This window comes from Eptesicus fuscus, chromosome 5 (assembly GCF_027574615.1).
Source record: "Eptesicus fuscus isolate TK198812 chromosome 5, DD_ASM_mEF_20220401, whole genome shotgun sequence".
Classification (NCBI taxonomy): Eukaryota; Metazoa; Chordata; class Mammalia; order Chiroptera; family Vespertilionidae; genus Eptesicus; species Eptesicus fuscus.
The window spans coordinates 99,967,752-99,995,420 of record NC_072477.1 but is presented as its reverse complement, the minus strand read 5'-3'; the positions used below and the strand labels follow the sequence as shown (position 1 = coordinate 99,995,420).

Genomic DNA, 27,669 nt, shown 5'->3' with positions numbered 1-27,669 from the left:
GATCAATGGAATAGAATAGAGAACCCAGAAATTGACCCAAACCAATATGCTCAATTAATATTTGACAAAGAAGGCATGAACATACAATGGAGTCAAGACAGTCTCTTCAATAAATGGTATTGGGAAAATTGGACAGATACATGCAAAAAAAATAAAACTAAACCACAAACTTACACCATACACAAAAATAAACACAAAATGGATAAAGGACTTAAACATAAGACAGGAAACCATAAAAATACAAGAGGAATCCACAGGCAGCGAAATCTCAGACATATGCCAAAGCAATTTCTTCACCGATACCGCTCTTACAGCAATAGAAACTAAAGAGAAAATAAACAAATGGGACTGTGTCAAAATAAAAAGCTTTTGCACAGCAAGAGAAACCATCAACAAAACAACAAGAAAGCCCACTGTATGGGAGAACATATTTGCAAATGTTATCACTGATAAAGGTTTAATCTACAACTTTTACAGGGAACTCATACAACATAATAAAAGGAACATAAACGATCCAATAAAAAAAAATGGGCAACGGACCTAAATAGATACTTTTCAAAAGAAAACAGAAAGAAGGCTAAGAGACACATAAAAACATGTTCAAAGTCAATAATTATCCAAGAGATGCAAATCAAAATAACAATGCAGTACCATCTCACACCTATCAAAATGGCTATCATCAACAAATCAACACACGACTAGTGCTGGCAAGGATGTGGAGAAAAAGGAACCCTGGTGCACTGCTGGTGGGAATGCAGACTGGTGCAGCCACTGTGAAGAACAGTATGGAGTTTCCTCAAAACACTAAACATGGAACAACCATTTGACCCAGTAATACCACTTCTAGGAATATATCCCAAGAAAACAGAAACACCAATCAGAAAGGATATATGCACCCCTATGTTCATAGCAGCACAATTTACAATAGCTAAGATTTGGAAACAGCCTAAATGCCCATCAGCAGAAGAGTGGATTAGAAAACTATGGTACTTCTACACAATGGAATACTATGCTGCTGTAAAAAGAAGGCATTCTTACCATTTGCAGCAGCATGGATGGAACTGGAGAGCATTATGCTAAGCAAAATAAGCCTGTCAGTGAAAGAGAACTACCACATGATCTCACTCATTTATGGATAATAAAGAACATTATAACCTGATGAACAAAAAGATTGATACAGTGGCAGAGAAGCATGGAACAGACTGTCAAATTACAGTGGGAAAGCTGGGGAGGGGGGAGGGAAGTAAGAGATCAACCGAAGGACTTGTATGCATCCATATGAACATAACCAATGGATGCAAGACACTGGGGGGGTGACGGCATGTATGGGAGTGGGTGGGGGGAAATGGGGGAGTATGGACACATGTAATACCTTAATCAATAAAAAATGTTTTAAAAAAAAAACTGTGGTACATTTACACATTGAAATACTACTTGGCTATAAAAAAGGAAATCTTACCCATTGTAATGGCATAGATGGACCAGAAGAGCATATGTTAAGTGAAATAAGCCAGTCAGAGAAATACAAGTACCACATGATTTCATTCACATGTGAAATTACTAATTCTTTCTTGATCTCTTTTATTGAATTCTTATCTAGAATTTCTATTTGGTTCTTTTTTTAAGTTGCAATCTTTTTAGTGAAGTACTTGTTTTGCTTGTTGATTTGGTTTCTGAGTTCATTAAACTGCCTGTATTTTCTTGCATCCTGTAGTTGTTGTTTTTTTTCAGAACTGCAATCTTGAATTCTCTGTCATTTAAATCAGTGGTCGTCAACCTTTCAGACCTCACGGACCACCTGTTGGCGACCACTGATTTAAATCATATATTTCCATGTTTTTAAGTTTATCTTCTGGAGAATTTCATTTTCTATCTGAGCTGCTTCGTTATCTTGGTTCTTCATAGTATTTGATGTGATCCTTCTCTGTCTAGGCATCTATGTATGAGTGGCACTTCTCTAGTAGATTGATAAGAGGTAGTCATTCAATTGTTTTCTGGTGGATGACACTGAATCACAAGTTTTTCAACTCTCTTGCACTTCTCAGGCTTTTCAGATCTCTGTAAGATGGTGGTAAATGGCCTGTGTTTCCTGGGGAAGTGGGAGCCTCCCCTGTGATCTGGTTACCCACAGGGGCATGTAGTAGGCAATGGGGCTCTAAATCCATAAAATCCCAGTGCTGTCCTCCCCAGTCAGACACTGACAGCAGAGCAGCTGCCAATGTAACGGGGTAGAGTGCACTGGAGGAACCCAGCCACCTCCTTTGTTGTTCTGCCATAGGCAATCAGCATATCTTCATGATGTCCCCTGGTGCCTCCACTTGACCCTGAGATGAGTTGCAGAGTGCCCCCTTTGCTCAGGGTAAAAGGTGTTTCTGTAGACCCAGTTCTTGAGTTTGCAGATAATGTGCTCTGGAATCCAACACAAAGTAGGAGGGAAGACAAGCTCTGGGAGGTTAAGGGAAGGTGGCCAGGGTCCATGGCTTTGTTTCTCTGTCTGGAATGCTAACTTCCAGACAACCATGACCACAATTCTGTGCTTTGTCCCTGCCCAGGTCACTGGGCTCAGCCACAGCTCCTACCGCCCATTCTTGCAGGAACACTCACTAAGTGCTCCTCCTGGCTGAAGGGAGTGGCAGCCACGACCTTACTGTTCCACTCTCTGGGCTGAGCCATGCAGTGAGCTCCAGGCTGCAGGTCAGTGTTCGTAGCTCCTTTGAGCTCTTCTCCCATCTTGCCTACCTCATTGGCTCCCACTTGCTCACCTTTATTTCTTTTTTTAAAATATTTACCCAAGGATATGACTTTTCTTGGATTTTTTTTGAGAGGGAGAGAAGAAGAAAGAGAGAAATGTCAGTGTGCAAGAGAAACATTGATTAGTTGCCTCACACACGTACCCCAATCAGGGATCGAACCTGCACCCTGGGTATATGCCCTGACCGGGATAATGCTCCAACCAACTAAGCCACATGAGGCAGAGCTACTTGCCCACTTTTTGGTGTTTCAATGCACAGATATCTCAGACATTGTGTATTGAGCAGGGAATCCTTTGTGGAATTATAACCGTTCAAACTGTTGAAGTTTCAAGGGGAGAGAACAAGGCTATCTCTCATGCCACCATTCCTCTGACGTCACTTCCCAAATCTCCAAATAATTTTTAAAATTGGCTATGAAGTGCTAATGAGAGATAGACTTATGACTGAAGGGAAATGTAGCATTAAATTAGAAAGACATGAGCATATTTAAAAACTGAAAGGAGGGACACAGTTTGAATGACAAAAGTTTAATATACAAGAGAGATGATTAATCAAATTTCTTGAGAAGTCAAGATGAGACCAAACAGAAGTAAAAGAATGAATTTTATGTAGGAGAAGGAACAATAAACTCTGATTAACAGGAGGAAGGGAACATAGAATGAGTATGCATGTAAATAAGTTGGGTGTGTGTGTGTGTGTGTGTGTGTGTGTGTGTGTGTGTGTGTGTGTGTGTTGGTAGCAGGAATTCTAACCAGTGCCTTGTATTTCAAGCATTTCAAGCACTTGGGTGAAAGTGAAGAGGAAAATGGGACAAAGTGGGTGAGTTTGAGATGGTGTCTGAAAAGGATTGAAATCAATTTTAGATGAGATAGAATTTCCAAGCAGTTTTTGCATTTGACCTATTATATGACTTTTTTCAGCAGTGTTTCACAGCTAAACCCAAAGAGTGAATAATGACATTTATTCAGGGTTATGTTTTGTTAGACAAGTGCAACAAGAAAAAAAAAACAAAGAGGTAAAAGAGATTAGGAAATTAAGAAGTTCACTGTGATGGAGTACATAGTCTACAAACTGAAGAAAGATGAGTAAAAAGACTGCAAGATAGAGAAATAAATGAACTAGTGGTCTTGACTTCAAAAGTGGCCAGAACAGTATTTAAAATAATAATTGGAAAGATAGATATTTCTAATTTAAGAATGAGTTGCCTGAATTAGTAATTTTTAAAGTAAAACAATTTGATAAATGGTAAGGTCTAGAGTCAGTGGTTCTCAACCTTTCTAATGCCACGACCCTTTAATACAGTTCCTCATGTTATGGTGACCCGCAACTTTAAAATTATTTCCGTTGCTACTTCATAACTGTAATTTTGCTACTGTTATGAATCATAATGTAAATATCTGTGTTTTCCGATGGTCTTAGGCTCTAAGGCAGCGGTTCTCAACCTGTGGGTTACAACCCACAGGTTGAGAACCGCTAGCAGGGTCGCCTAAGAGAACCGCTGCTGTAGAGCCTAAGACCATCGGAAAACACAGATATTTATATTACGATTCATAACAGTAGCAAAATTACAGTTATGAAGTAGCAACGAAAATAATCTTATGGTTGGGGGTCACCACAACATGAGGAACTGTATTAAAGGGTCACGGCATTAGAAAGGTTGAGAATCACTCGCTAAAGTGTGACCGGAAGTGGGGTCAGAGATAAAGAAGAACAGAGATCTTCAGAGATAAGAAGGTAAAGAAACTGAGAAACCAGAGTTTTGGATGGGTCTCACACATTGACACAGCTAAGTGTATAAAAAAGAGAGTGAGACAACTGCATGAAAAAAAATAGAATAAAAAGAGGTTGATACAAAAAAATAAGAAGGCAAAAGATAAGCTGCATTACCCAAATTGCAAAGAAGTACTGATTTTATAAGAGGGTGGGGGGAAATAGTGAACTTCACCCCAATCCTACTTCTCTGGAAAGATAATGACCAATCTACCATAATCAAAGAACAACTACCAATACTCTTCCAGTGTCAGCATATCTAAAGCAAAGAGTTCAAGATCATAAAAGTTTACTTTGGGGCCAAAGGTAAAATAATAAAAAACTGCTAGGATTCCATGTCTAACTTTAATATTTAATTTATATTCCAAATAAATAAACCTCTTTAAAGTATCTGGGCTTTAAGAGTGTTTAATTGGGCAAAGCCACAAACATATCCAAGGGAGAACTAAAATAATTCCATGAATCACTAAAGCTGTCCTGGAAATAATTTTGCTATATAAACAAATTATATAAAGTCTTTTCCAAAATAGAATTTAAAACCCCTAAGAACATACACCAGTAGCTTTCAAAAGGTACTAAAGCACCTGAAAATCAAAAAGTACAAAAAAGTCATTAAAATAACATTAAATCTTTAAAAATACAAATATATAATTTAATAGTAAGCATATATATTATGCATGATTATTTAAATAGAGGATAATTTTAAGTTGAAAAGTTTTCTCTTGTCACTTATTATTTTATGTAAATTAGGGAAAGAATAATAATTAAATTTCTATTGTTCAATTTTAGATGAAAGAATGTACCAAACTCAGAGTATACCAGATATATACAGGAATGTAGTATATAAATCACTGAGACACTTGTATCTATCCATTCATTCTTTCTCTATGTAAATCAACATTATAACTAATGGTTACTCAAAAAAATTTAACTTATACTTCAAATTGGTTTATAAATGAGATAAAATATTAATTTAATTAACAATTAAGAAATGTTTTACTTACCTCTTCCATTTGATTGACCTGTCGCTGAAACCACTTTTTTAAAAAAATGAACAGAAAATAAATAATTATTGACAAGTTAAATTTCTGCAGTGAAACAAATGGGTATGTGTGTATGCATGTTTGTGTGTGTGTGTGTGTGTGTGTGTGTGAGAGAGAGAGAGAGAGAGAGAGAGAGAGAGAGAGAGAGAATTTTCATATATCTACAATTAGTACTGAACCAAACATCATCTATCCTAGGACTCAGAAGAGGGCTAGTGTAGCATACAATTGGAATATAAAAATTTTAAATATATATAGCAGCAAGTAAAAGAATTTTACTACCTCAAACCTTAGAAACTTCATTTACATGTATTTCTGTATTTAATTTTAGTAAACTTAAACTGCAATATTTTGAACATACCTTAAAAAGAGATTCCAAAATCTGGAAAATAAAGTTGTAATTAAACATTTTAAAATAAAATTCTTTACAATGTGTGATAAAACATTTCATTCAAGTCTTGCAATTTTCAATCACAAAAATGTACAAATTATTAAAACATAAATCTAAAATCCAAAATAACAATATTTTAATATTTATAGGAAGATTTTAATACAACTTGCATAGACAACTTAGTTTTAGAGAAATATTTCCATCTTTATATATCTATATTAAAAGAGATCCCAAAATAATTTACATATATGATTTTATAATTTTTAATTTAAGTTTAGAAAATAAAATTTAAATTCATCTCAAAAGAGCATTATTTATTCATATAGAAGAGAGTACAATAATGAAAAGCAAGCATTACCTTACCAAACATTATCTCTTCAATATATTTTTTTCTGCTAAAGGGCCTAAAAATCAAAATATAAAATACTACTACTACTAAATACTTTTAAAAGAAAATGCAAAGGTCTCGTATAGGAGCTTATAAGAGAAACTAAATATACAAAACCAATCACACAGTCTAAAATGTCAATATTTACCACTTAGAAAATGAACTGCTAAAATGATTACACTTGCCACACACACACACACACACACACACACACACACTAACAGAGATAAAAATTTTGACATAAACTATTAAAGAAAATATTACTACATGCATTCAGGCAGAAGAATTGTTACTTAACAAAAACAAATCAGGATAGCCTAAAGTTTCCCTTCTGAAACACTAACTATAGATCAATAGTCCAAAATGTATGAACCCAAGACCTAAACAACCAACCAGATTTGTTAGTAATGCAAATTCTCAGGCCTTATTTCAGCCTACTAAATCAAAAACTTTGAGAGTAGGGCCAGCAATATATGTATAAACCAGTCCCCCAGTAGATTCCTTTGCATGCTAACATTTGAGAATCATATCAATATGGTCATAACTTGAATATTAAAAGAATTTTCTAACTGACTTATGAATCAATTAATATTGTGCTATATATAAAAGGCACACCTTAGCCCAGTCTGTGTTGCTCAGTGGTTGAGCAAAGACCAATGAACCAGGAGGTCATGATTCAATTCCAAGTCAGGGCACATGCTTCAGGCTCAATCCCAGTGTGCAGGAGGCAGCCAATGAATGGTTCTCTCCCATCACTATTATTTCTCTCTCTCTCTCTCCCTTCCTCTGAAATCAATAATAAAAATCTATTTTTAAAAGACACACCTTAAATGCAGTGATTCAAAAAGTTAAAAATAAGATGATGGACAAATATTTATCACAAAAGAAAATGGAATTACTAAGAAAGTAGAATATACAACCTCAAAACAAAATATTCAACCAAAACAGCATTTCTTTGGACAAATAAGGATGCTTTATAATGTTAAAACTCACATTCCACAATGAAGATACCACATTTAAGAGTATCTATATACCAAGTAACATAATCACCTATATAAAACAATTTAACAGGTTTAGTGGACAAAAAATAAATGATGACATTTTAAAAAGCAAACAATGTAATAAAGTAGAACCAATGTAATAAAGTAGAATATATGAAATACATTCTGACAGGCCCAGACTATATTCAAACAATAGAAAACATACCTTCTTTTCAAGTGCTCATGGGAAAAAAATCACAGAATTAGGTTGTATATTTAGACATAAAGAAAACCAGTAAGTTATATAAAGTGGCAATATTACAAACAACACTCCTTGATCACAATAAAACTGGACTATAAAAATGTAATCAAAAAGGACCTTCCAGAGAACCAAGATGGCGACATAGGTAAATAACTATACTTGCTGCCTCTCCCAACAACATTAAATTACAACTAAAAGGCAGAACAACTATCATCTAGAACCACAGGAAAGCTGGCTGAGTGGAAGTTCCACAACTAGAGAGGTGAAGAAAGTGCATTGAGACTGGTAAGAGGTGCAAAGGTGTGGAAAGTACTGGCACCTGGATGTGCTGCTCTTTTAATCAGGAGGGAGATACAAGCTCCTGCTTGCTCTGAACTCCAGTTGTGGGTGAGACTCTGGGGGACCCAGACACACACAGGGAGAAACTGGACTATCTTGCATCAGGACAGGAACACAAGGGCATCTTTCTCTCAGAGGTGCTCCCAGCGATCATTGTTCCTATAAGGGGGCCCGGGATGCAGAGACCTGGGGACCTCTCAGTTGCAGGGCAGACTGGCAGCTATTGCTGTTTGCTCTGCCCTGGTGATTCCCAGAGACCCCACCTCACCCAGTTTACAACCCCACCCAAGCTGTATGCAGAGGCTTTTGCATATGAATGGCCTGTCATTTCTACACCTAAAACCTGTCAAACTGCAGCTGGGTCAGAGAGCCCCAGAGCTTCCAAAATAAGGCCCAAGGCCCAGCAGAACCAGCCTGCCTTGCTTCACAGCTGGGCCTCATCTAGGCACTTCCAAACCCCATAAAAAGAGGAGGAGTCTGCAGATTTTCGGTAGCTCCTGCTGGGCAACCCCAGACAGTGGCTGACCTTAACCTTCTTGGAGATCCAAGAACCAGTGTACCCAGTAGTCAGAGTGAGATCATACCGGATTACAACTCTTCACAGCCATAAAAGACACACTCAAGGGGCAGACTCAGTGAGCACCAAAGACCCACTGAAGCAAGTCCTGCCCCATAAGGGTATCTCCTGTGTAGACACAGCTGGTCATCACAGCCAATTTGCCTGGAGGTCAATTCCTCCCAGGGATACCAATAGCAACCAAGGCTTAACTACAACAAGGCTGTGCACACAGACCACAAAGGGGTGCACCAAGAGCATCCACCTCAGGTGACTGGGGAGGCTGAGTCACTGGGCCCTATAGGACAGCTACCACACAAGGCCACTCTCTCAACTCAAGGAAACTTAGCAGCTACACAGTACATAGAAGCAAACACAGAAAAGCAGCCAAAATGTGGAGACAAAGAAACAAGTCACAAGTGAAAGAAATAGATGAAAGCAAACTACTGGATATAGAGTTCAAAACCATGGTTATAAGGTTACTCAAGAGCCTTCTAGAAACCTCTGAGAAATTTAGTGAGACCCTCAAGGATATGACAAAATGACCAATCAGAAATTAAACATACACTGACTGAAATAAAGAACAATATATAGAGATCCAACAGCAGACTAGAGGATCCCAAGAATCAAGTCAAAGATTTGAAATATGAGGAATCAAAAAACACCCAACAGGAAAAACAAAAAGAAAAAAGAATCCAAAAATATGAAGACAGTGTAAGGAGCCTCTAGGATAACTTCAAGTGTATCAACATCCGAATTAGAAAAAGAGCAAGAAGAAGAAAAAGAGCAAGATATTGAAAACTTATTTGAAGAAATAATGACAGAAAACTTCCCATACCTGGTGAAAGAAATAGACTTACAAGTCCAGGAAGCGCACAGAACCTCATACAAGAGGAATCCAAAGAGGACCACACCAAGGCACATCATAATTAAAATGCCAAGAGCAAAAGACAAAGAGAGAATATTAAAAGCAGCAAGAGAAAAACAGTTAGTTACCTACAAGGGAGCACCCATACGATTGTCAGCTGATCTCTCAACAGAAACTATGGAGGCCAGACGGGAGTGGCAAGAAATATTCAAAGTGATGAATAGCAAGAACCTACAACCAAGATTACTCTACCCAGCAAAATTATCATTCACATTGGAAGGTCAGATAAAGAGCTTCACAGATAAGAAAAAGCTAAAGGAGTTCATCATCACCAAACCAGTATTATATGAAATGCTGAAAGGTATTCTTTAAGAAGAGGAAGAAGAAGAAAAAGGTAAAGATAAAAATTATGAACAACAAATACATATCTATCAACAAGTGAACGTAAAAATCAAGTGAATTAAAAATCTGAGGAACAGAATAAACTGGTGAATATAATAGAATCATGGGCATAGAAAGGGAGTGGACTGACAGTTCTCAGGGGGAAAAGGGTGTCGGGGGGGAGGAAGAGACTGGACAAAAATCGTACACCTATGGATGAGGACAGTCGAGGGAGGAGGTAAGGGCAGAGGGTAGGAACCGGGTGGAGGGTAGCTATGGGGGAGGAAAGGAGAAACTATTGTAATAATCTGAAAAATAAATATTTATTAAATTAAAAAAATACTATGAACAACTCTGTTCCTACAAACTAGACAACATGGAAGAAATGGACATATTCTTAGAAAAATACAACCTTCCAAAACTCAATCAGGAAGAATCTAAAAGTCTATTGGCCAACAACTATGGGAGAAATTGAAGCAGTCACCAAAAACCTTCCAGCAAACAAAGCCCAGATGGCTTCAATGGGGAGTTTTACCTAACATTCAATAAAGAACTAAAACCTATCTTTCTCAGACTATTCCAAAAAATTCAAGAGGAAAGAACACTTCTAAGCTCATTCTATGAAGCCAGCATCACCCTAATACCAAAACCAGATAAAGACAACACAATGAAAGAGAATTACAGGACAATATCCTCATGAACATAGATGCCAAAATCCTCACCTAAATTCTAGAAAATCGGATCCAGCAGTACTTCAGCAAGATCATACACTATGATCAAGTAGGATTTAACCCCAGGATGCAAGGATGGTACAATATCTGCAAATCAATAAACAATACATCACATAAACAAACTGAGAGATAAAAATTACAGTCATATCAATTGATACAAAAAAAACATTTGACAAAATCCAACACCCTTTCTTCATAAAAACCCTCAGCAAATGGGAATAGAGTGATCATACCTCAACATAATAAAAGCCATATATGAAAACCTATAGCCAACATCAAACTCAATGGGCAAAAACTAAAACCATTTCCCCTAAGAACAGGAATGAGACAAGGATGCCCATTTTCACCAATACTGTTCTGGAAATGCTAGTCACAGAAATTATACAAGAAGAAGAAATAAAAGGTATCCCAATTGGAAAAGCAAAAGTAAAACTGTCCTTATTCACAGATGACATGATTCTGTACACAGAAAACCCTAAAGACTCCATCAAAAAATTATTAGACTTAATAAATGAATTTGGCAATGCAGCAAGACACAAAATTAACGCCAAAAAATCTATGGTATTTTTATACACCAATAGTGAACTTACAGAAAGAGAGACTTAAAAAAAAAATCCCATTTACCATTGCACCTAAAAAATTAAGATACCTAGGAATAAACTTAACTAAGGAGATAAAAGACCTATACGTGGAAAACTACAGGACACTGAAAAACGAGATAGAGGAAGACATAAACAGATGGAAGAACATACAATGTTCATGGATTTGTAGAATCAACATCATTAAAATGTCCATATTACCCAAAGCAATCTATAGACTAAATGCAATCCCCATTAAAATACCAACGGCATATTTCACAGACCTACAAAGAACTCTCCAAAAATTCATCTGAATAAAAAAGGCCCCCGATAGCTGCAGCTATCCTGAGGAAGAAGAACAAAGTAGGAGGGATCTCAATACCAAATATCAAGCTGTATTTATTACAAAGCCACTTTTCTCAAATCTGCCTCATACTAGCACAAGAACAGACATGTGGATCAATGGAACAGAATAGAGAACCCAGAAATCGACCCAAACCACTATGCTCAATTGGTATTTGACAAAGGAGGCAGGAACATACAATGGAGTTGGGACAGTCTCTTGAATAAATGGTATTGGGAAAATTGGACAGATAACATGCAAAGAAATAAAGCTAGATCACCAACTTACACCATGCAGGTAAGGTAAACTCCAAAAGGATAAAGCACTTAAACATATGACAGGAAACCATAGAAGTACTAGAGGAATCCACAGGCAGCAAAATCTAAGACATATGCCAAAGCAATTTCTTCACAGATACTTCTCCTACAGCTATGGAAACGAAAAAGAAAATAAACAAATGGGACTACATCAAAATAAAAAGCTTTTGCACAGCAAAAGAACCCATCAACAAAACAAGGAAGCCCACTGCATGAGAGAAGATATTTGCCAATATTATCACCGATAAGGGTTTAATATCCAACATTACAGGGAACTCATACAACTTAACAAAAGGAAGATAAACAATCCAATCAAAAAATGGGCAACGGACCTAAGTAGAATCTTTTCTAAAGAAGACATAAGGAAGGCCAAGAGACATATGAAAACATGCTCAAAGTCACTAATCATCTGAGAGATGCAAATCAAAACGACAAGGTGGTACCATCTCACACCTGTCAGAATGGCTATCATCAACAAATCAACAAATGACAAGTGCTGGTGAGGATGCGGAGAAAAAGGAACCCTCGTGCACTGCTGGTGGGAATGCAGACTGGTGCAGCCACTGTGGAGAACAGAATGGAGTTTCATCAAAAAACTAAAAATGGAACTTCTATTTGACCCAGTGATCCCACTTCTAGGAATATATCCCACGAAACTAGAAACACCAATCAGAAAGGATATATGCACCCCTATGTTCATAGCAGAACAATTTATCATAGCTAAGATTTAGAACAGCCTAAGTGCCCATCAGCATATGAGTGGATTAAAAAATTGAGGTACATCTACACAATGGAATACTACACTGCAGTAAAAAAGAAGGAATTCTTACCATTTGAAAGAGCATGGATGGAACTGGAGAGCATTATTCTCAGTGAAGTATGCCAGTCAGAGAAGGTTAAGTATCACATGATATCACTCATTTATGGAATATAATGAACAACATAAACTGATTTACAAAAACAAATCCAGAGACAGAGAAGCATCAATCAGACCATCAACCCTCAGAGGAAAGGTAGGGGAGGGTGGGGGTAAGAGAGAGAGATCAACCAAAGGACTTGTATGCATGCATATAAGCCTAACCAATGAACACAGACACCAGGGGGGTACGAGCATGAGTGGGGGGAAGGAGGGGTGATAAGGACCCATATGTAATACCTTAATCAATAAAAAAAAAAAGTTTCTTTTTTAAAAAGTCTCTCAAGTTCAGGAAATACAAAGAGTCCCAATGAATATTAATCCCAAAAGACCTATGCACATAATAATAAATATGGTAAACATTAAAAACAAAGAATGGATCTGAAAGGCTTCAAGAAAGAGAGCATTACCAAAAAGAAAGTTCCCATTAGACTGTCAGCTGATTTCTCAATAGAAATACTTCAGGCCAGAAGACAGTGGTTTGAAGTATACAAAGTAATGAAAACCAAATGACTGAACCCAAGACTACTCTATCCAACAAGGCTATCTTTCAAATACAACGGTGAAATAAAAAGATTTGCATACCAAAAAAGACTTAAAGAATTTATTACTACCAAGACAGCACTGCAAGAAATGCTAAAGGGAATGATGAAAGAAGAAGAAATAGAGGGAAAGAGAACACAGGCATAAAGAATAATAATGGCAACTAATAAGTAGCTATCAATAATAACCTTAAATGCAAATGGCTCCAATGCTGCAATCAAAGATATAGGGTAGCTGAATGGATAAGAAAACATGGCCCATATATATGCTGTCCACAGGAAACCTAACACAGAACAAAAGACTCACACAGGATGAGACTGAAGAGATGGAAAATATTTTTCCAGGCAAATGGAAATGAAAAATACTACTAAAAGAGCTGCAGTAACAATACTCATGTCTGACAAAATAGACTTCAAAGTGAAGTCCATAACAAGAGAAAACGAAGGTCACTTCACAATACTAAAGGGATTGATACAACAAGAAGATATACTAGTAACTCTGGTAAACACATATGCACTGAATACAGGAGCACACAAGCACATAAAAATCTTCTGAAGGATTTTAAGGGAGATGGAAAGCAATACAATCATAGTCGGGGATTTTAACACTCCATTGACATCACTGGATACATCTTCTAGACAAAAAAAAAAATCAACAAGTAAACAGTGATTCTAAATGGCACAGTAGATCAGATGGAATTAATTGATATTTATAAAACACTTCACTCTGAAGATACAGAATATAAATTTTTCTCAAGTGCACATGGGACACTTTCAAAGACAGACCACATGTTAGGACACAAACTAAGTCTCTACAAGTTCAAAAAGACTGATATCATATCAAGCATACTCTTGCATCACAATGGCATTAAATTAGAAATCAACTACAATAAAAACAATCAAAAACATTCAAATACATGGAGATTAAATAAAATGTTATTAAACAATGAATAGGTTACCAATGAGATCAAGGAAGAAGTCATAAACTTCCTGGAAAAAAATAAAAATGAACACACACAATATAAAGTCTATGGAACACAGTAAAAGCAGTCCTGAGAGGAAAGTCCATGACATAACAAGCCTATATCAAAAATCAAGAAAAATTTCTAACAAACTATCTAACCTTACAACTAAAAGAATTAGAAAGAGAACAAGAAAAGCCCGGAGTAAGTATAAAAAAAGAAATAATAAATATGAGTGGAAATAAGTGACATAGAGATGAAAAAAAAAAAAAACAACAACACACACACAGTTCAAATGATCAATAAAACCAAGAGCTGGTTCTTTGAAAATATAATAAAGATTGATGAACCTTTAGCCAGACTCATCAAGAAACAAAGAGAGAGGACCCAAATAAACAAAATCATAAATAAAAAAGGCAAAGTAACAACTAACAGTACAGAAATACAAAAGATCATTAAAAATACTATGAACAACTATATTCAAACACACTAGACAACCTGGATGAAATGGACATATCCCTAGAACAATATAATCTTCCAAAACTAAATCAGGAAGAATCAGAAAAGCAAAATAGACCACTAACTACTGATGAAGTAGAATCAATAATTTAAAAACTCCCAACAAACAAAAGCTCTGATCCAGATGGCTTAACAGGGGAGTTTTACTAAACATTCGAAGAAGAACTAACACCTATATTCCTCAAACTATTCCAAAACTCCAAGAGGAAGCTCTTTATGAGGATAGCATTAGCCTAATTCCAAGATCAGATAAAGGCACTGCAAAGAAAGAGAATTACAGGCCAATAACCCTGATGAACATAGCCACCATAATCCTCAGCAAAATATTTGGAGGTCCAATGCAGACATACATTAAAAAGATCATACACCATAACTAATGGGTGATTTAGACTACTACACAAATCTAAACAGCATGTTATTCCACTAGAAAATATAATACAATGGTTAGTATTTGTATGTCTAAACCTAGAAAAAGTACAGTATATCTCCATTATAATCTTATGGAACCACCATTGTATGTGTGTTCTGTCATTTACTAAAACGTCATTATGTGGTGCATGACTAGCAACAACAACAACAAAATAAAACATTAGGAATAAACATTTAAAAGTTTCCATTTTTCTATATGGAGTAAACAAAGCACTCTTTAAAAGCAATATCATATAAGCTCTATTGAAGCACTGATTTTGGAGTTCTTGTTCTCCAGAAATATGAGAGAATGTTTTTCTTTTAAACCACCAAGTTTGCTATAATTTGTGTTGGCAGTCCTTGGAAACTAATATACTACCTCTACTAGAGGCCTGGTGCACAAAATTCATGCACAGGGGAGGGTTGTGTGTCTGTGTGTCCCTCAGCCCAGCCTGCACCCTCTCCAATCTGGGACCCCTCGAGGGATGTACCACTGCCTGTTTAGGCCCAATCCCACCGGGCCTAAATGGGCAATCGGACATCCCTCTCACAATCCAGAACTGCTGGCTCCCAACTGCTCACTTGCCTGCCTGCCTGATTGCCCCCTAACCACTCCCCTGCCAGCATGATAGATGCCTAACTGCTCCACTGCTGGCCCAATTGCCCCTAACTGCCCTCCCCTGCAGTCTTGGTTGCCCCCAACTGCCCTCCCCTACTGGCCTGGTAACCCCTAACTGCCCTCCCTTGCCAGCCTGGTCTCCCCCAACTGCCCTGCCCTGCAGGCCTGGTCCGCCCCCCCCCCCCCCACTGTCCTCCCTTACTAGCCTGAATGCCCCCAACTGCCCTCACCTGCAGGCCTGGTCCCCCACAACTTCCCTCCCCTGCAGGCCTGGTCCCCCACAACTGCCTCCTTTGCTGGCCCAGTCACCCCTAACTGCCCTCCCTTGCTGGCCTGATTGCCCACAACTGCCCTCCCCTGCCAGCCATCTTGTGGCGGCCATCTTGTGTCCACATGGGGGCAGCTATCTTGTATGTTGGAGTGACAGTCAATTTGCATATTACTCTTTTATTAGATAGGATATTTGTGTACTTTATATGTATGTATGAATATATCAAATGTATATATACACTTGCATACATTTCCTAATTCTGTCTGCTGAAAGGGCAGAAAAGCCAAGACATTCCAGGATCAAGTAGGTACCATTAACTATTAGATCTTGGTTCCTAATAAAATTTCCCATTAAAAAGAAAGAAGGCCCCTTCAGCATAATGGCAAATAGGAGGCCCAATATCCTCTTTCCCACATGAAAACAGAGATTTAACATCAAACAAACTAGCTGCCTCTATGAGAAATCCAGAAACCAGTTAAAAGGCTGCTGAGTCCCAGGTGAGGACAAAGCTAACCACATCAAAGCCCAGTAGGAAATTATTTTACTCTCTCCACTTCAACTTGACACATCCCCTTCCCTACCTCTGTAAAGCAGCATACTTGGATCTCCTGAACTCCCATTTTTCACTTGGGAATAGAAAGTATTAGAACTCGCATACAAATTTATCACATTTACAGAGTTCTGCCCAATGGTCTGGTTTCACCCTTGCCTCTCTCCAAGTACTACTGATGGGAGGAACCCAGTGCCAAGCTGAGTGTCTCTGAGAACAAGCCATGGACCATGCACTAAAGTCTGCAGTACCAGAAACAGACACAAGATGGAGCACCAATACTATGATTTACAATAGCACAAGTCAGACTATAGTATCCCAGGGAGACAGTGGAGAATGCCTGAATAGTCATAGCAGATTATATGCAATCTATTCAAGGGACCACCTACACACACACACACACACACAAAAAAAAAAAAAAATGTTTGAGAGGTCTCCAGAATTAAGGCAGTTTGGCAAAAATCTTTCATAAAAAAAAAAATCAGATCACAAAGTGGGAGAATTGGCTGATTCTTCAGATGCCAAAATTCCAACAACAAAAAATAACAAGACAAAGAACGCCATCAAATATTACAAGTAAATTAAATCTCCTAAAATGAGAATTAAAGAAACCAAAATACAGTATTTGAATTGCCAGACAAATAATTCAATATTATCATCTTAAGGATGTGTAATGGGTTAAAAGGAAGTATAGATAGACAACTAAACTAAATCAGGAAAATGATGCATGGACAACATGAGAATATCAATAAAAATATAGAAACCAGGAATAAAAACAAAATAGAAATTATGGGACTAAAAAAATGCAATAACTTAATTGAAAAATTGATTACATGGGCTCAAGAGCAAATTTGACCAGGTAAAGATTCAGCAAACTCAATGCAGGATATTCAAATTTGAGACAAAGAAGTAAAAGAATTAAAGCTTAAAAAACAACAACAGTGAAGCAAGCCTATGGGATATATAAGATATCAAGAAGCAGAAAAACATACACATTATGTGAATCCAAGAAGGCAAACAAAGAAAGGGGAAGAGAAGTTACTTGAAGAAATGCTGAAATTTTCTAAACTCTGAGGGAAAAAATGGACATATAAATTCAAGCAGCTTAAAGAACTCCAACTAGAAAAATATCTAAAGGGATCTATACCAAGATACATCAATAATCAAACTGTCAAAAGTCACAACAAGGAGAGAGAGAGAGAGATAATCTTGACAAGAGCATAAAACAAATGACCGATTTCATACAAGTAGTTTCTATCACATCATCAGCAAATTTCTAACCAAACAACCTGCAGGTTGGGAGGAGGAGTATAATGACATATTCAAAGGACTAAAAGAAAAAATGCAATCAAGAATACTGTATCTTATAAAACTATCCTTCAAAAATGAGGAAGAAATCAAGACTTCCCCAGATAGGAAACAAGATGCAGTTGTTTCGTTTCATCCCAAAGTTCCCTTAGTCTCTCCTCCTGTTTTTTAATTTTTTTCCATTGCTATTCTGCTTGGGTATTTTTTTCTACATTGCCTTCTAGCTCACTGATGCAGTCCTCACTTCTCCTAGTCTACTGTTGATGCTATCCATTGTGTTCTTTATTACAGAGATGTCATTTTTCATTTCTTCTTGGTTCTTCATTTCTTCTTGGTTCTTACACATATTATTGAATTTGTCTTCCATTCTTTTCAGCATCCTTATGACCATTGCTCTGAATTCTTTCTCTGACATATTGCTTGCCTCCATTTTGTTTACTTCATTTACCAGTAATTCTTCCTTTTCTTTCATATGGGGGCTGTTTCTATGTCTCTCCACATTCACTCCTCTCAGGATGTCTGGTTTTGTAGCTCTCTCTCTCCTGCGTTGATTCTCTCTAGGTGATCTCCAACAATTCTGTCCACAGATTGCCTCACCAGCTCTCTGTTTTATCTTTTTACTTATTTATTTTTCTTTTCTTCTTTTCCACTCATTCTCTTTCTACCTCCTCTATACTGAACCATGGTCCTTCCCTTATTCATTCAATTCCTGAACCTTACTGTCTGTACATAAGCTCTGCCTCTACAGATTCTATCCCCCCTTTTTCTGGATGTTTGTTTTCATTTTTTGGTTTATTTGTTTGTTTTGTGATGTTTTATCCCCATATATTTTTCTTCTTTTTCTTTCTTACCTTTTTTTATTTTCTCAATATCATTTTTTCTCTCTTTTCTCTGTTGGTCACTTTTTTGGGGGGTTATTGGTGTCGTGAGTACATTCTGCATTTTGTTTCCTTTGTATGGTGTCTTGTCAAGTTGTATTTTGTGCTGTCTGGTCAACATGGTAGAGAGAAAGCCACATAAACAGACACCGTAAGAAGAGACTCCATCCACCAATTGGACAATAACACTCAAGATGCAAGTACACCAAGAGAATCCAAATATCCCAAGAGGGCATCCCTAGTATACCTACCCCAGAAGACCTGAGAGATTGCACCACTGGGTCCCACAAAAAAATCCACTATATAAGACAAACTCAAAAAATCTAGATGGCATAGCAGTTTAATCTAATACACAGAAACAATCACAAAGAAACAGCTAAAATGGGAAGGCAAAAAAACAACCTCAAAATGACAGAAAAGGAGGAATCACCAGCAACGAAAGAAATGAAATAGAGGTAATCAACTTGTCAGAGAAAGAATTCAGAGCAATGATTGTAAGGACACTGAAAAGGATGGAAGACAAATTCAACAACATGTGTAAGAATCAAGAAGAAATAAAGATTAAGAGAAAATTAAGAATGACATATCTGAAATAAAGAACACAAAGGAAAGTTTCTACAGTGGACTAGGAGAAGCTGAGGACCACATCAGCAAGTTAGAAGACAAGATAGCAAAAAAACAAAACAAAACAAAAAAGCATAGCAGACACTGGGGGGAGGGGGGGGTGGGATCTTAAAAAGAAGATGAGCCTAAGGGAGCTTTGAGACAATACGAAATGAAACAACATCCACATAATCGGGGTGCCTGCCAGAAGGAGAGGAAGCTGAGCAAGGAATAGAAAATCTACTTGAAGAATCATTGGCAGGAAATGTCCCTGATTTAGGGAAGAAAAACATCACACAAGTCCAAGAAGCACACAGTGTCCCAAAACAGATGAACCCCAAAAGACACATAATAACTAAATTAGCAAACATCGACAACAAAATACAAATCTTAAAGGCTGTCAGAGAGAGACAGAAAGTTACCTACCAAGGATCTCCCATTAGACTATCAACTGATTTCCCAACAGAAACACATCAGGCCAGAAGAGAATGGAATGAAGTGTACAAAGTGAAGCAAAGCAAGGGACTGAATCCAAGAATAATACACACAGCAAGGCTATCATTCAAAATTGAAGGGGAAATCAAGGAGCTTCACAGACAAAAAAAAAAAAAGGCTAAGGGAATTTATTATCACCAACCCAGCAGTGCAAAAAATGATAAAGGGACTGCTGTAAAATGAAGAAATAGAAAGCAAGAAAGAACACAGGCATAAAGAATAAAAATGGCAACAAACAAGTACCTATCAATAATCATCTTAAACACAAATGGATTAAATGCTCCATTCAAAAGACATAGGATAGCTGAATGGATAAGAAAACAAGGCCCATATATTTGCTGCCTATAAGAGATGCACCTCAGAATAAAAGGACTCACACGTACTGATAGTGACAGTATGGAAAAATTTTTCAGAAAAATAATGTAAATGAAAAAAAAGCTGGGGTAGCAATACTTATATGTGGCAAAATAGACCTCAAAGTGAAGGCAATAACAAGAGATTAGGAGGGCCACTTCAAAATACTAAAGGGATCAATAGAATAGAATAAGGATATAACTCTGGTAAAGATATATGCACCCAATATAGGAACACCCAATTAAATAAAATCTTCTGGAAGATATCAAGGGAGAGATCAACATTAATATAATCAGAGTAAGGGACTTTAATATGCCATGTACACCACTAGATAAGTCCTCTAAACCAGTGGTCAGCAAACTGCGGCTTGCGAGCCACATGCAGCTCTTTGGCCCCTTGAGTGTGGCTCTTCCACAAAATACCACATGTGGGTGCACACGCAGAAGTCAGTTTTTGGCCTGGGCAAGTCTATTTTAAATACCACCAGCAAGTGCTATTTTGTGGAAGAGCCACATTCAAGGGGCCAAAGAGCCGCATGTGGCTCGAGCCACAGTTTGCCAACCACTGCTCTAAACAAACAAAACAGCAAAGAAATAGCAATCCTAAATGACTCACTACATCAGATGGATTTAATCAACATCTTCAGAACATTTCACCCCAAAGCTACAGAATATACATTCTTTACAAGTGCACATGGGACATTTTCAAAGATAGACCACATACTGGGAAACAGGCAAAGTTTCTCCAAATTCAAGAAGATTGAAATCATATCAAGAATCTTCTTATATCACAATGGCATAAAATTAGAAAGCAACTCCTGTTTGGTATAGTACTGGAAGTGCTAGCCATAGCAATCGGACAATAAGAAGAAATAAAAGGCATCCACATTGGAAAAGAAGACGTAAAACTTCAGAGGGAGAGATGGCTGGATATGCAAGAACCCTCTTAAAGGGCCAACATGGAAAAATTTCATGTGCAATCATTCACCTTGGGCTCTGGCAGAGGGAGGGAAGAGTGAACTAGACCTATGTGAAAAGAATCCAGTGTTAGGGGCTCTGAGGTTAGAGGTTGGCAGGCAGCCACTCCCATTTCCTGTACTGTCATTCCCTCATACTACAGAGGATATCTTCCTCTGCAGACCTTTATCATCCAGGCAGTTTTTTTCCTGAGGGGGAAGCAATGGCCCCTGTTAGAAAACCTCTCGTCCTACCTATGGTCAATAGCCTGAAATTAGTTAACCCTTTGTACATCAGAAGTGTCTCTAGATGCAATCGGCGGACCTTCCCCACACGTCATGTGTGTAAATAGCTGCAAACCTTGCATATCAACACTGGTGCCCAAATTTAAAATCAGACTTGTTATTGATATCTCTGAGTTTGTAAAGAAAATTATGGTAACTTAAATTCGTAAATATTCCAGGGCATATGGAAGAAATTCCAAAATCGTTATATAAGGTTGCCACTCAGATGTGTGAGAGATAATCACTGCGACACTTGAGGTTTTTATTGGCCATTGTGACACTTGAGATTTGTTTGTGTTATCATGAATTTCATGCCAAAAATGGTAAATATGGTGTGCATTCTTCATTATTTTTTTACAGATTTCGATTTTGGAACATCAACAAAATTTTGTGTTTCCGAGGCTTTTCATGTCAACGTTTTATTTTTATTTTGTGCTTGCTTTTGTTGTTATTTCTGTAGAATTGAAAATTGTCATTATTTTGCTATTGAATTTTGTGTTGTAATATTTTATATTGTGCAAATAAAATTCAATTCCCATAAATGGCATCAGATGAAGAAATAATTGAACCAAGCACCTCATAAGAAAAGATGACATCCTTTATTCAACTCCAGAGTCAGATTTTTTTTTTAATTAAAATTAAAAATATTGTGGCATGTCAGGATGGTTTCTTTTTGGAGGCATGGCAGTTAACTGGTTAACACTTAATAACAATCAGACTGCAGGCAGAGGTGGATATCTGAAGTCTTGAGTCCTTGCCTGATCTCTTTCTGGGCCCAGAGCCAGGAAAAGCAGACCCTGGTACACATTTTAGTCCTGTAAAAGGGTACCTAGCCCCACCAGAGGGAGCCACAAAGTATGGATTGCTGATAGCACCCAAAAGGATACTCAGGGACAGTCACAAACAGCATCAGACATTCTGCTGAACTAGAGATTGGGACTGGTAACAGATCTACCTGATATATACATACAAAAACCAATCAGGGAGACAAAATGGGGAGACAAAAAAAAAAACAGGCCCAAGTGAAAGAACAAGAGAATTATCAAGAATAAGAGCTAAATGAAATGGAGAAAAGGAATGTATCCTATATAGAGTTCAGAATAATGATGGCAAGGATGCTCAACAGCATGAGAAGAGTTATAGTAACTATGAAAAAAAACCAGTCAGAACTGAAGAATGACATAACACTAATAAAGAACACAGTGAAAAGAATACATAGCAGATTAGGAGAAGCAGAGGATTGGACCAATAATTAGAAGACTCGGTAGGAAAATCACTCAGTCAGAGAACCAAAAGGAAAAAACAGGAGGGCAACTCAACAGAGCTGTGGGACATCAAGAAATGTAATAATATTCACATCACAGGAGTACCAGAAGGGGAAGAAAGTGAGGAAGGGCCAGAGAACCTGTTTGAAGAATTAATGGCAGAAAACTTCCCTAACCTGCTGAAGGAAAAGTAACACAAGTTCAGGGGGCACAGAGAGGCCCCAGCAGTAAGAACTCAAATAGCCCCATGCTCATACACATCATAATTAAAATGGCAAAAATTAAAGACAAAGAGAAAATCTTAACAGCAGCAAGAAAAAATAAATTTATTACCTACAAATAAGCTCATATAGGCTGTCAACTGAATTCTCAAAAGAAATTCTACAGGTCAAAAGGGAATGGCATGAAGTATTCAAGGTAAGGAAAGCAAGGATCTGAAACCAAAATTAATATATCCAGCAAGGCTATTATTTGAAATACCTGGTGAAATAGAGCTTCACAGACCAAAAAACAATGGGCTAAAGGAATTTATCATCACCAAATCAGCATTTCAAGAAATGTTAAAAGAACTGCTATAATAATAAGAAATATAGAGAGAGAAACATAGTCATAAAGAATTAAAATAGCAATAAGTATCTATCAATAATAATCTTAAATGTAAATCAATTAAATACTCCAATCAAAAGATATAGGGTAGCTGAATGGATAAGAAAACATGACCCAAATATATGCTGTCTACAAGACACCCACCTCAGAACCAAAACACTGAGGAAGAGCGTGAAGGGATGGACTAAATTTTCCATGAAAACGAAAAGAAAAAAAAATCTGGGATAGCAGTAATCATATCTGAAAAAAAACAGGCTTTTACCTCTTCAAATCCTTGCTTCTGATTACTAAGCCCAATACATAGGAACACCCAGTTGGGGACACCCTGGGAGACTGCAGGGGAAAGTTGTTTTTCTGGAACCTGGGGATCAGAGCGGGAAGTAACTTTCAGAGAGCCGACTCTGAGGCAGCCCACTCCCACAAACCGGTATTGAGTGCCACAGGGAAAGAAAGTTAGAGAGGCCATATAGACCTGGAAATCAATCCAGAAACTGCCACCCAGGGGCTGAATCACAAGAGACAATAAAGGTCACTACATAACACTAAAGGTGTGAAAAGCCATGGCCAGCATGGCTTTCGGGCTCAAAGGCTTGGAGAAAGAGCTGACACGCAAATTAAAACACAAGACAAGAAATAATAATTTTGAAATTATGGGTCAGTGGTTCTCAACCTTTCTAATGTTGTGACCCTTTAATACAGTTCCTCATGTTGTGGTGACCCCCAACCATAAAATTATTTTCGTTGCTACTTCATAACTGTAATTTTACTACTGTTATGAATCATAATGTAAGTATCTGTGTTTTCCTAGGGAAAAAAAATGGCGGCGGAATAGACAGAGGGTTCCCAAGCCTTGTCCCAGAGCAGAAAGAAGGAACAGCTGAGGGTCGCACGGGGAGTATTTGTTGGTGAGTTAAAGGACAGCTAAACTCCAGGAGAAGGTGGGGGACTGCCGGATGGGGTTCCCCTGACTGGGCAGGCACAACTGCGGCTGGGTTCCCTCTCAGAGCGACTGTCTCAGACATGGAAACCCACCATCTTGAAGGGGAAAGTGGATCTTATCGGAAGCTTGAAAAGTTGCAATTGACCACCAAACAGCTGCGAGCCCCAGAACACCGAGCCCCCATTGGTGCAAACACACAGTGTCAGAGAAGGTCTTCACTCCACCATGGAAAGGCCAGATTTCTCCTGGGATAAGGTGAGGTCTCTGGTCCATGTGGGAGAGAGAAACGCGCAATGTGGGAGCTGGAGGTCCAGGGAAGGTCTGTGCCTAGAAAAGTCCATGGCTTTTGGGGTTGGCATGATCCATGAATGTGAAAAGAGGTCCTCAGAGCTGCTAACAGAAGGGATCTCTAAAAAGCAACCCATTTTGTTCTGATGCAAAAGAAAAGCCTAAGGATCTTAAAAGTGTGCCGGCTGCTTGGACCCAAGGGGGAAAGAGGGATATGCAGACTTGCCTGCAGCCCCGTTGTCCACACACTTGGGCTTTTTCCTTTTCAAATCCTTGCTTCTGATTACTAAGCCCAATACATAGGATCACCCAGTGACTTTCGGAGAGCCGGCTCTGAGGCAGCCCACTCCCACAAACCGGTATTGAGTGCCACAGGGAAAGAAGGTTAGAGAGGCCATATAGACCTGGAAATCAATCCAGAAACACTGCCACCCAGGGGTTGAATCACAAATTGACTCTTGTGTAATCAAAAATAAAGGAATACGAGAAATTAAGACACTACCTGCTTAAAAATCAGGACTGGCTTACAACACTGAGGAGCAGTGGAATGCAGGGATCTGCAACACTGTCCTGAGTGGGAAATAGGCAGGCCAAACAGAACAATAGAGGAAGTGAATGACCTTCACTAGTGCACATGAATGACCTTCACTACTGCACATTTTATTTTTTTACTCTTTATTTTTTTATTTGTTATTGTTTTTATTTTTATTTTCTTCATTTTTTTCTTAAGAAACTAATTTTTTCTTTTTTCCTTACTTGATTTTACTTTTTTAAAAAATATATTTTAGCCAAAACCGGTTTGGCTCAATGGATAGAGCGTCGGTCTGCGGACTGAAAGGTCCCAGGTTCGATTCCGGTTAAGGGCATGTACATTGGCTGCGGGCACATCCCGTAGGGGGTGTGCAGGAGGCACTGGTCGATGATTCTCTCTCATCGATGTTTCTAGCTCTCATCCCTCTCCCTTCCTCTCTGTAAAAAGTCAATAAAAATATAAAATTAAAAAAAATATATATATATATAATTGATTTTTTACAGAGAGATCAACCGAAGAACTTGTATGCATGCATATAACATAACCAATGGATGCAAAACTCTGGGGGTGAGGGCATATATGGGAGTGGGGGGACAATGGTAAGACATGTACACATATAATACCTTAATTTAAAAAATTGAAAAAATAAAAAAAAATTAAAAATAAATATATTTTATTGATTTTTTACAGAGAGGAAGGGAGAGGGATAGAGAGTTAGAAATATCAATAAGAGAGAAACATCAATCAGCTGCCTCCTGCACACCCCCAACTGGGGATGTGCCTGCAACCAAGGTACATGCCCTTGACTGGAATCAAACCTGGGACCTTTCAGTCCACAGGCCGATGCTCTATCCACTGAGCCAAACTGATTTTGGCGTGATTTTACCTTTTTAATTATTACATTTTTATTTTAAATCAGTATTATTACTACTACTATTTTACCTTTTTTTTAGTGTCATTTTATTTTCACTTTATTTTACTTTGGAATTAGTGTTCTACATTCTACTTTCATCTTTCCTTTTGTATCGTTTTACTCTATCTCAACTCTACCTTTATGCCATCACTCTCTTCCTAACCTTTCCCCTTTGGATGACCTGTTTCTCTTATCCTTTTCTGGCTTTAGATTTTCCCTATTCTTTCTGTTTACCCTGTTAAAATTTCACCCTACTTATATATGTAATTTCCAATGCCCTGCTCCAAGTGCATACACACCTCTCTCTTCTCTGTCTTAACTATCCAAAAAATTGTTTTTCTCTTTGTCCTTATGCTGTCGTTTGCTTGAATGTTGACTATATCGATTCTCTATGCTTTTTTTGTGAGATTTTTTTGCTTATTATTTTTTGTTTGTTTGTTTGCTTTGTTTTTGTTTATTTTCCGATTCTGTTTTCCTTTGCCTCACTTGATACTAGTTGTTCATTGTCGTTTGTATTAAACTCCAGGTACTTGTTGCTGGCATTTGCTGGGATTAGTGGCTGTTCTAATGGAGTTTTCTCCCCGTATATATAGTTGGTTCCCTTTTTCTTTCTTAGTTTCTTTCTTTTTTCTCTTACTTTTTTTTTCCTTTTCCCAATTTCATTCTGAAACTCCTTTTTTTTTTCCGCTTTCCTCTTCTTCTTTCTCTCCTATCGCCTAATTTGCCTTTCTCTGGTGGTCACCTTTATTGGAGGTTATCAATAGAATGAATACATTTCTGTTCAGTGCCTTCTGTATTATACCTGGTTGTATTGTATTTTGTGCCTTTAATTCAACGCAGGAGAGAGAGAACTACATAAGCAGGCATCCAGGAAAGAGAGATCATGCGGAGACAAAGAAACAACCCGCATATGAAAGAAAAGCAGGCATCACCAGAAAAGGAAGTAAACGAAATAGAGGCTAACAAGATGTCAGAGAAAGAATTCAGAGAAATGGTCATAAGGTGGCTGAAAAGAATGGAAGACAAATTCGACAACATGAGTAAGAACCAAGAGGAAATGAAGAAGAACCAAGAAGAAATGAAAAAATTACATCGCTGCTGTAAAGAACTCAATAGAAAGCATTAAGAGTAGACTAGAAGCAGCAGAGGACCACATCAGTGAGCTAGAAGACAAAGTGGGGAAAAATACCCAATTACAGCATCTTCTAGAAAAAAAAAATTAAAAAGCAGGAGGAGAGCTTAAGGAAACTGTGGGACAACAAGAAACAAAACAACATCCGCATAATAGGGGTTCCAGAAGGAAAGGAAACTGAGCAAGGAATAGAAAACCTGTTTGAAGAAATAATGACAGAAAACTTCCCCAATATAGGGGAGAAAAAACCCACACAAATCCAAGAAGCTCACAGAGTTCCAAGCAAAATGAACCCCAAAAGACTGACGCCAAGGCACATTATAATTAAATTGGCAAATACCAACGACAAACTAGGAATCTTAAAAGCGACCAGAGAGAGACAGAAAGTTACATACAAAGGAACCCCCATCAGACTAGCAACTGATTTCTCAACAGAAACACATCAGGCCAGAAGGGAATGGAATAAAATATACAAAGTCATGCAAAGGAAGGGTCTGAATCCAAGAATACTGTACCCAGCAAGGCTATCAATCAAAATTGAGGGTGAAATCAGGAGCTTCACAGACAAAAAAGGATTAAGGGAATTTATCATCACTAAACCAGAAATGCAATAAATGTTAAAGGGTCT

At 37.8% G+C, this 27,669-nt stretch overlaps 1 protein-coding gene across 3 annotated transcripts in view; it reads right to left on the bottom strand.

Annotated features, from left to right (window-relative positions):
* The window catches only part of LOC103304446 (coiled-coil domain-containing protein 7-like), a 430,240-nt gene that overhangs the window by 385,285 nt on the left and 17,286 nt on the right, over positions 1 to 27,669 (bottom strand). For all 3 annotated transcript variants that reach the window (XM_054716612.1, XM_054716613.1, XM_054716614.1), the window contains exons 5-6: positions 5,928 to 5,948; positions 5,528 to 5,560 (exon numbers count right to left, since the gene is read on the bottom strand). In XM_054716612.1, coding sequence (XP_054572587.1) covers positions 5,528 to 5,560; positions 5,928 to 5,948 — 54 coding nt within the window. The remainder of the gene's footprint in view (positions 1 to 5,527; positions 5,561 to 5,927; positions 5,949 to 27,669) is intronic.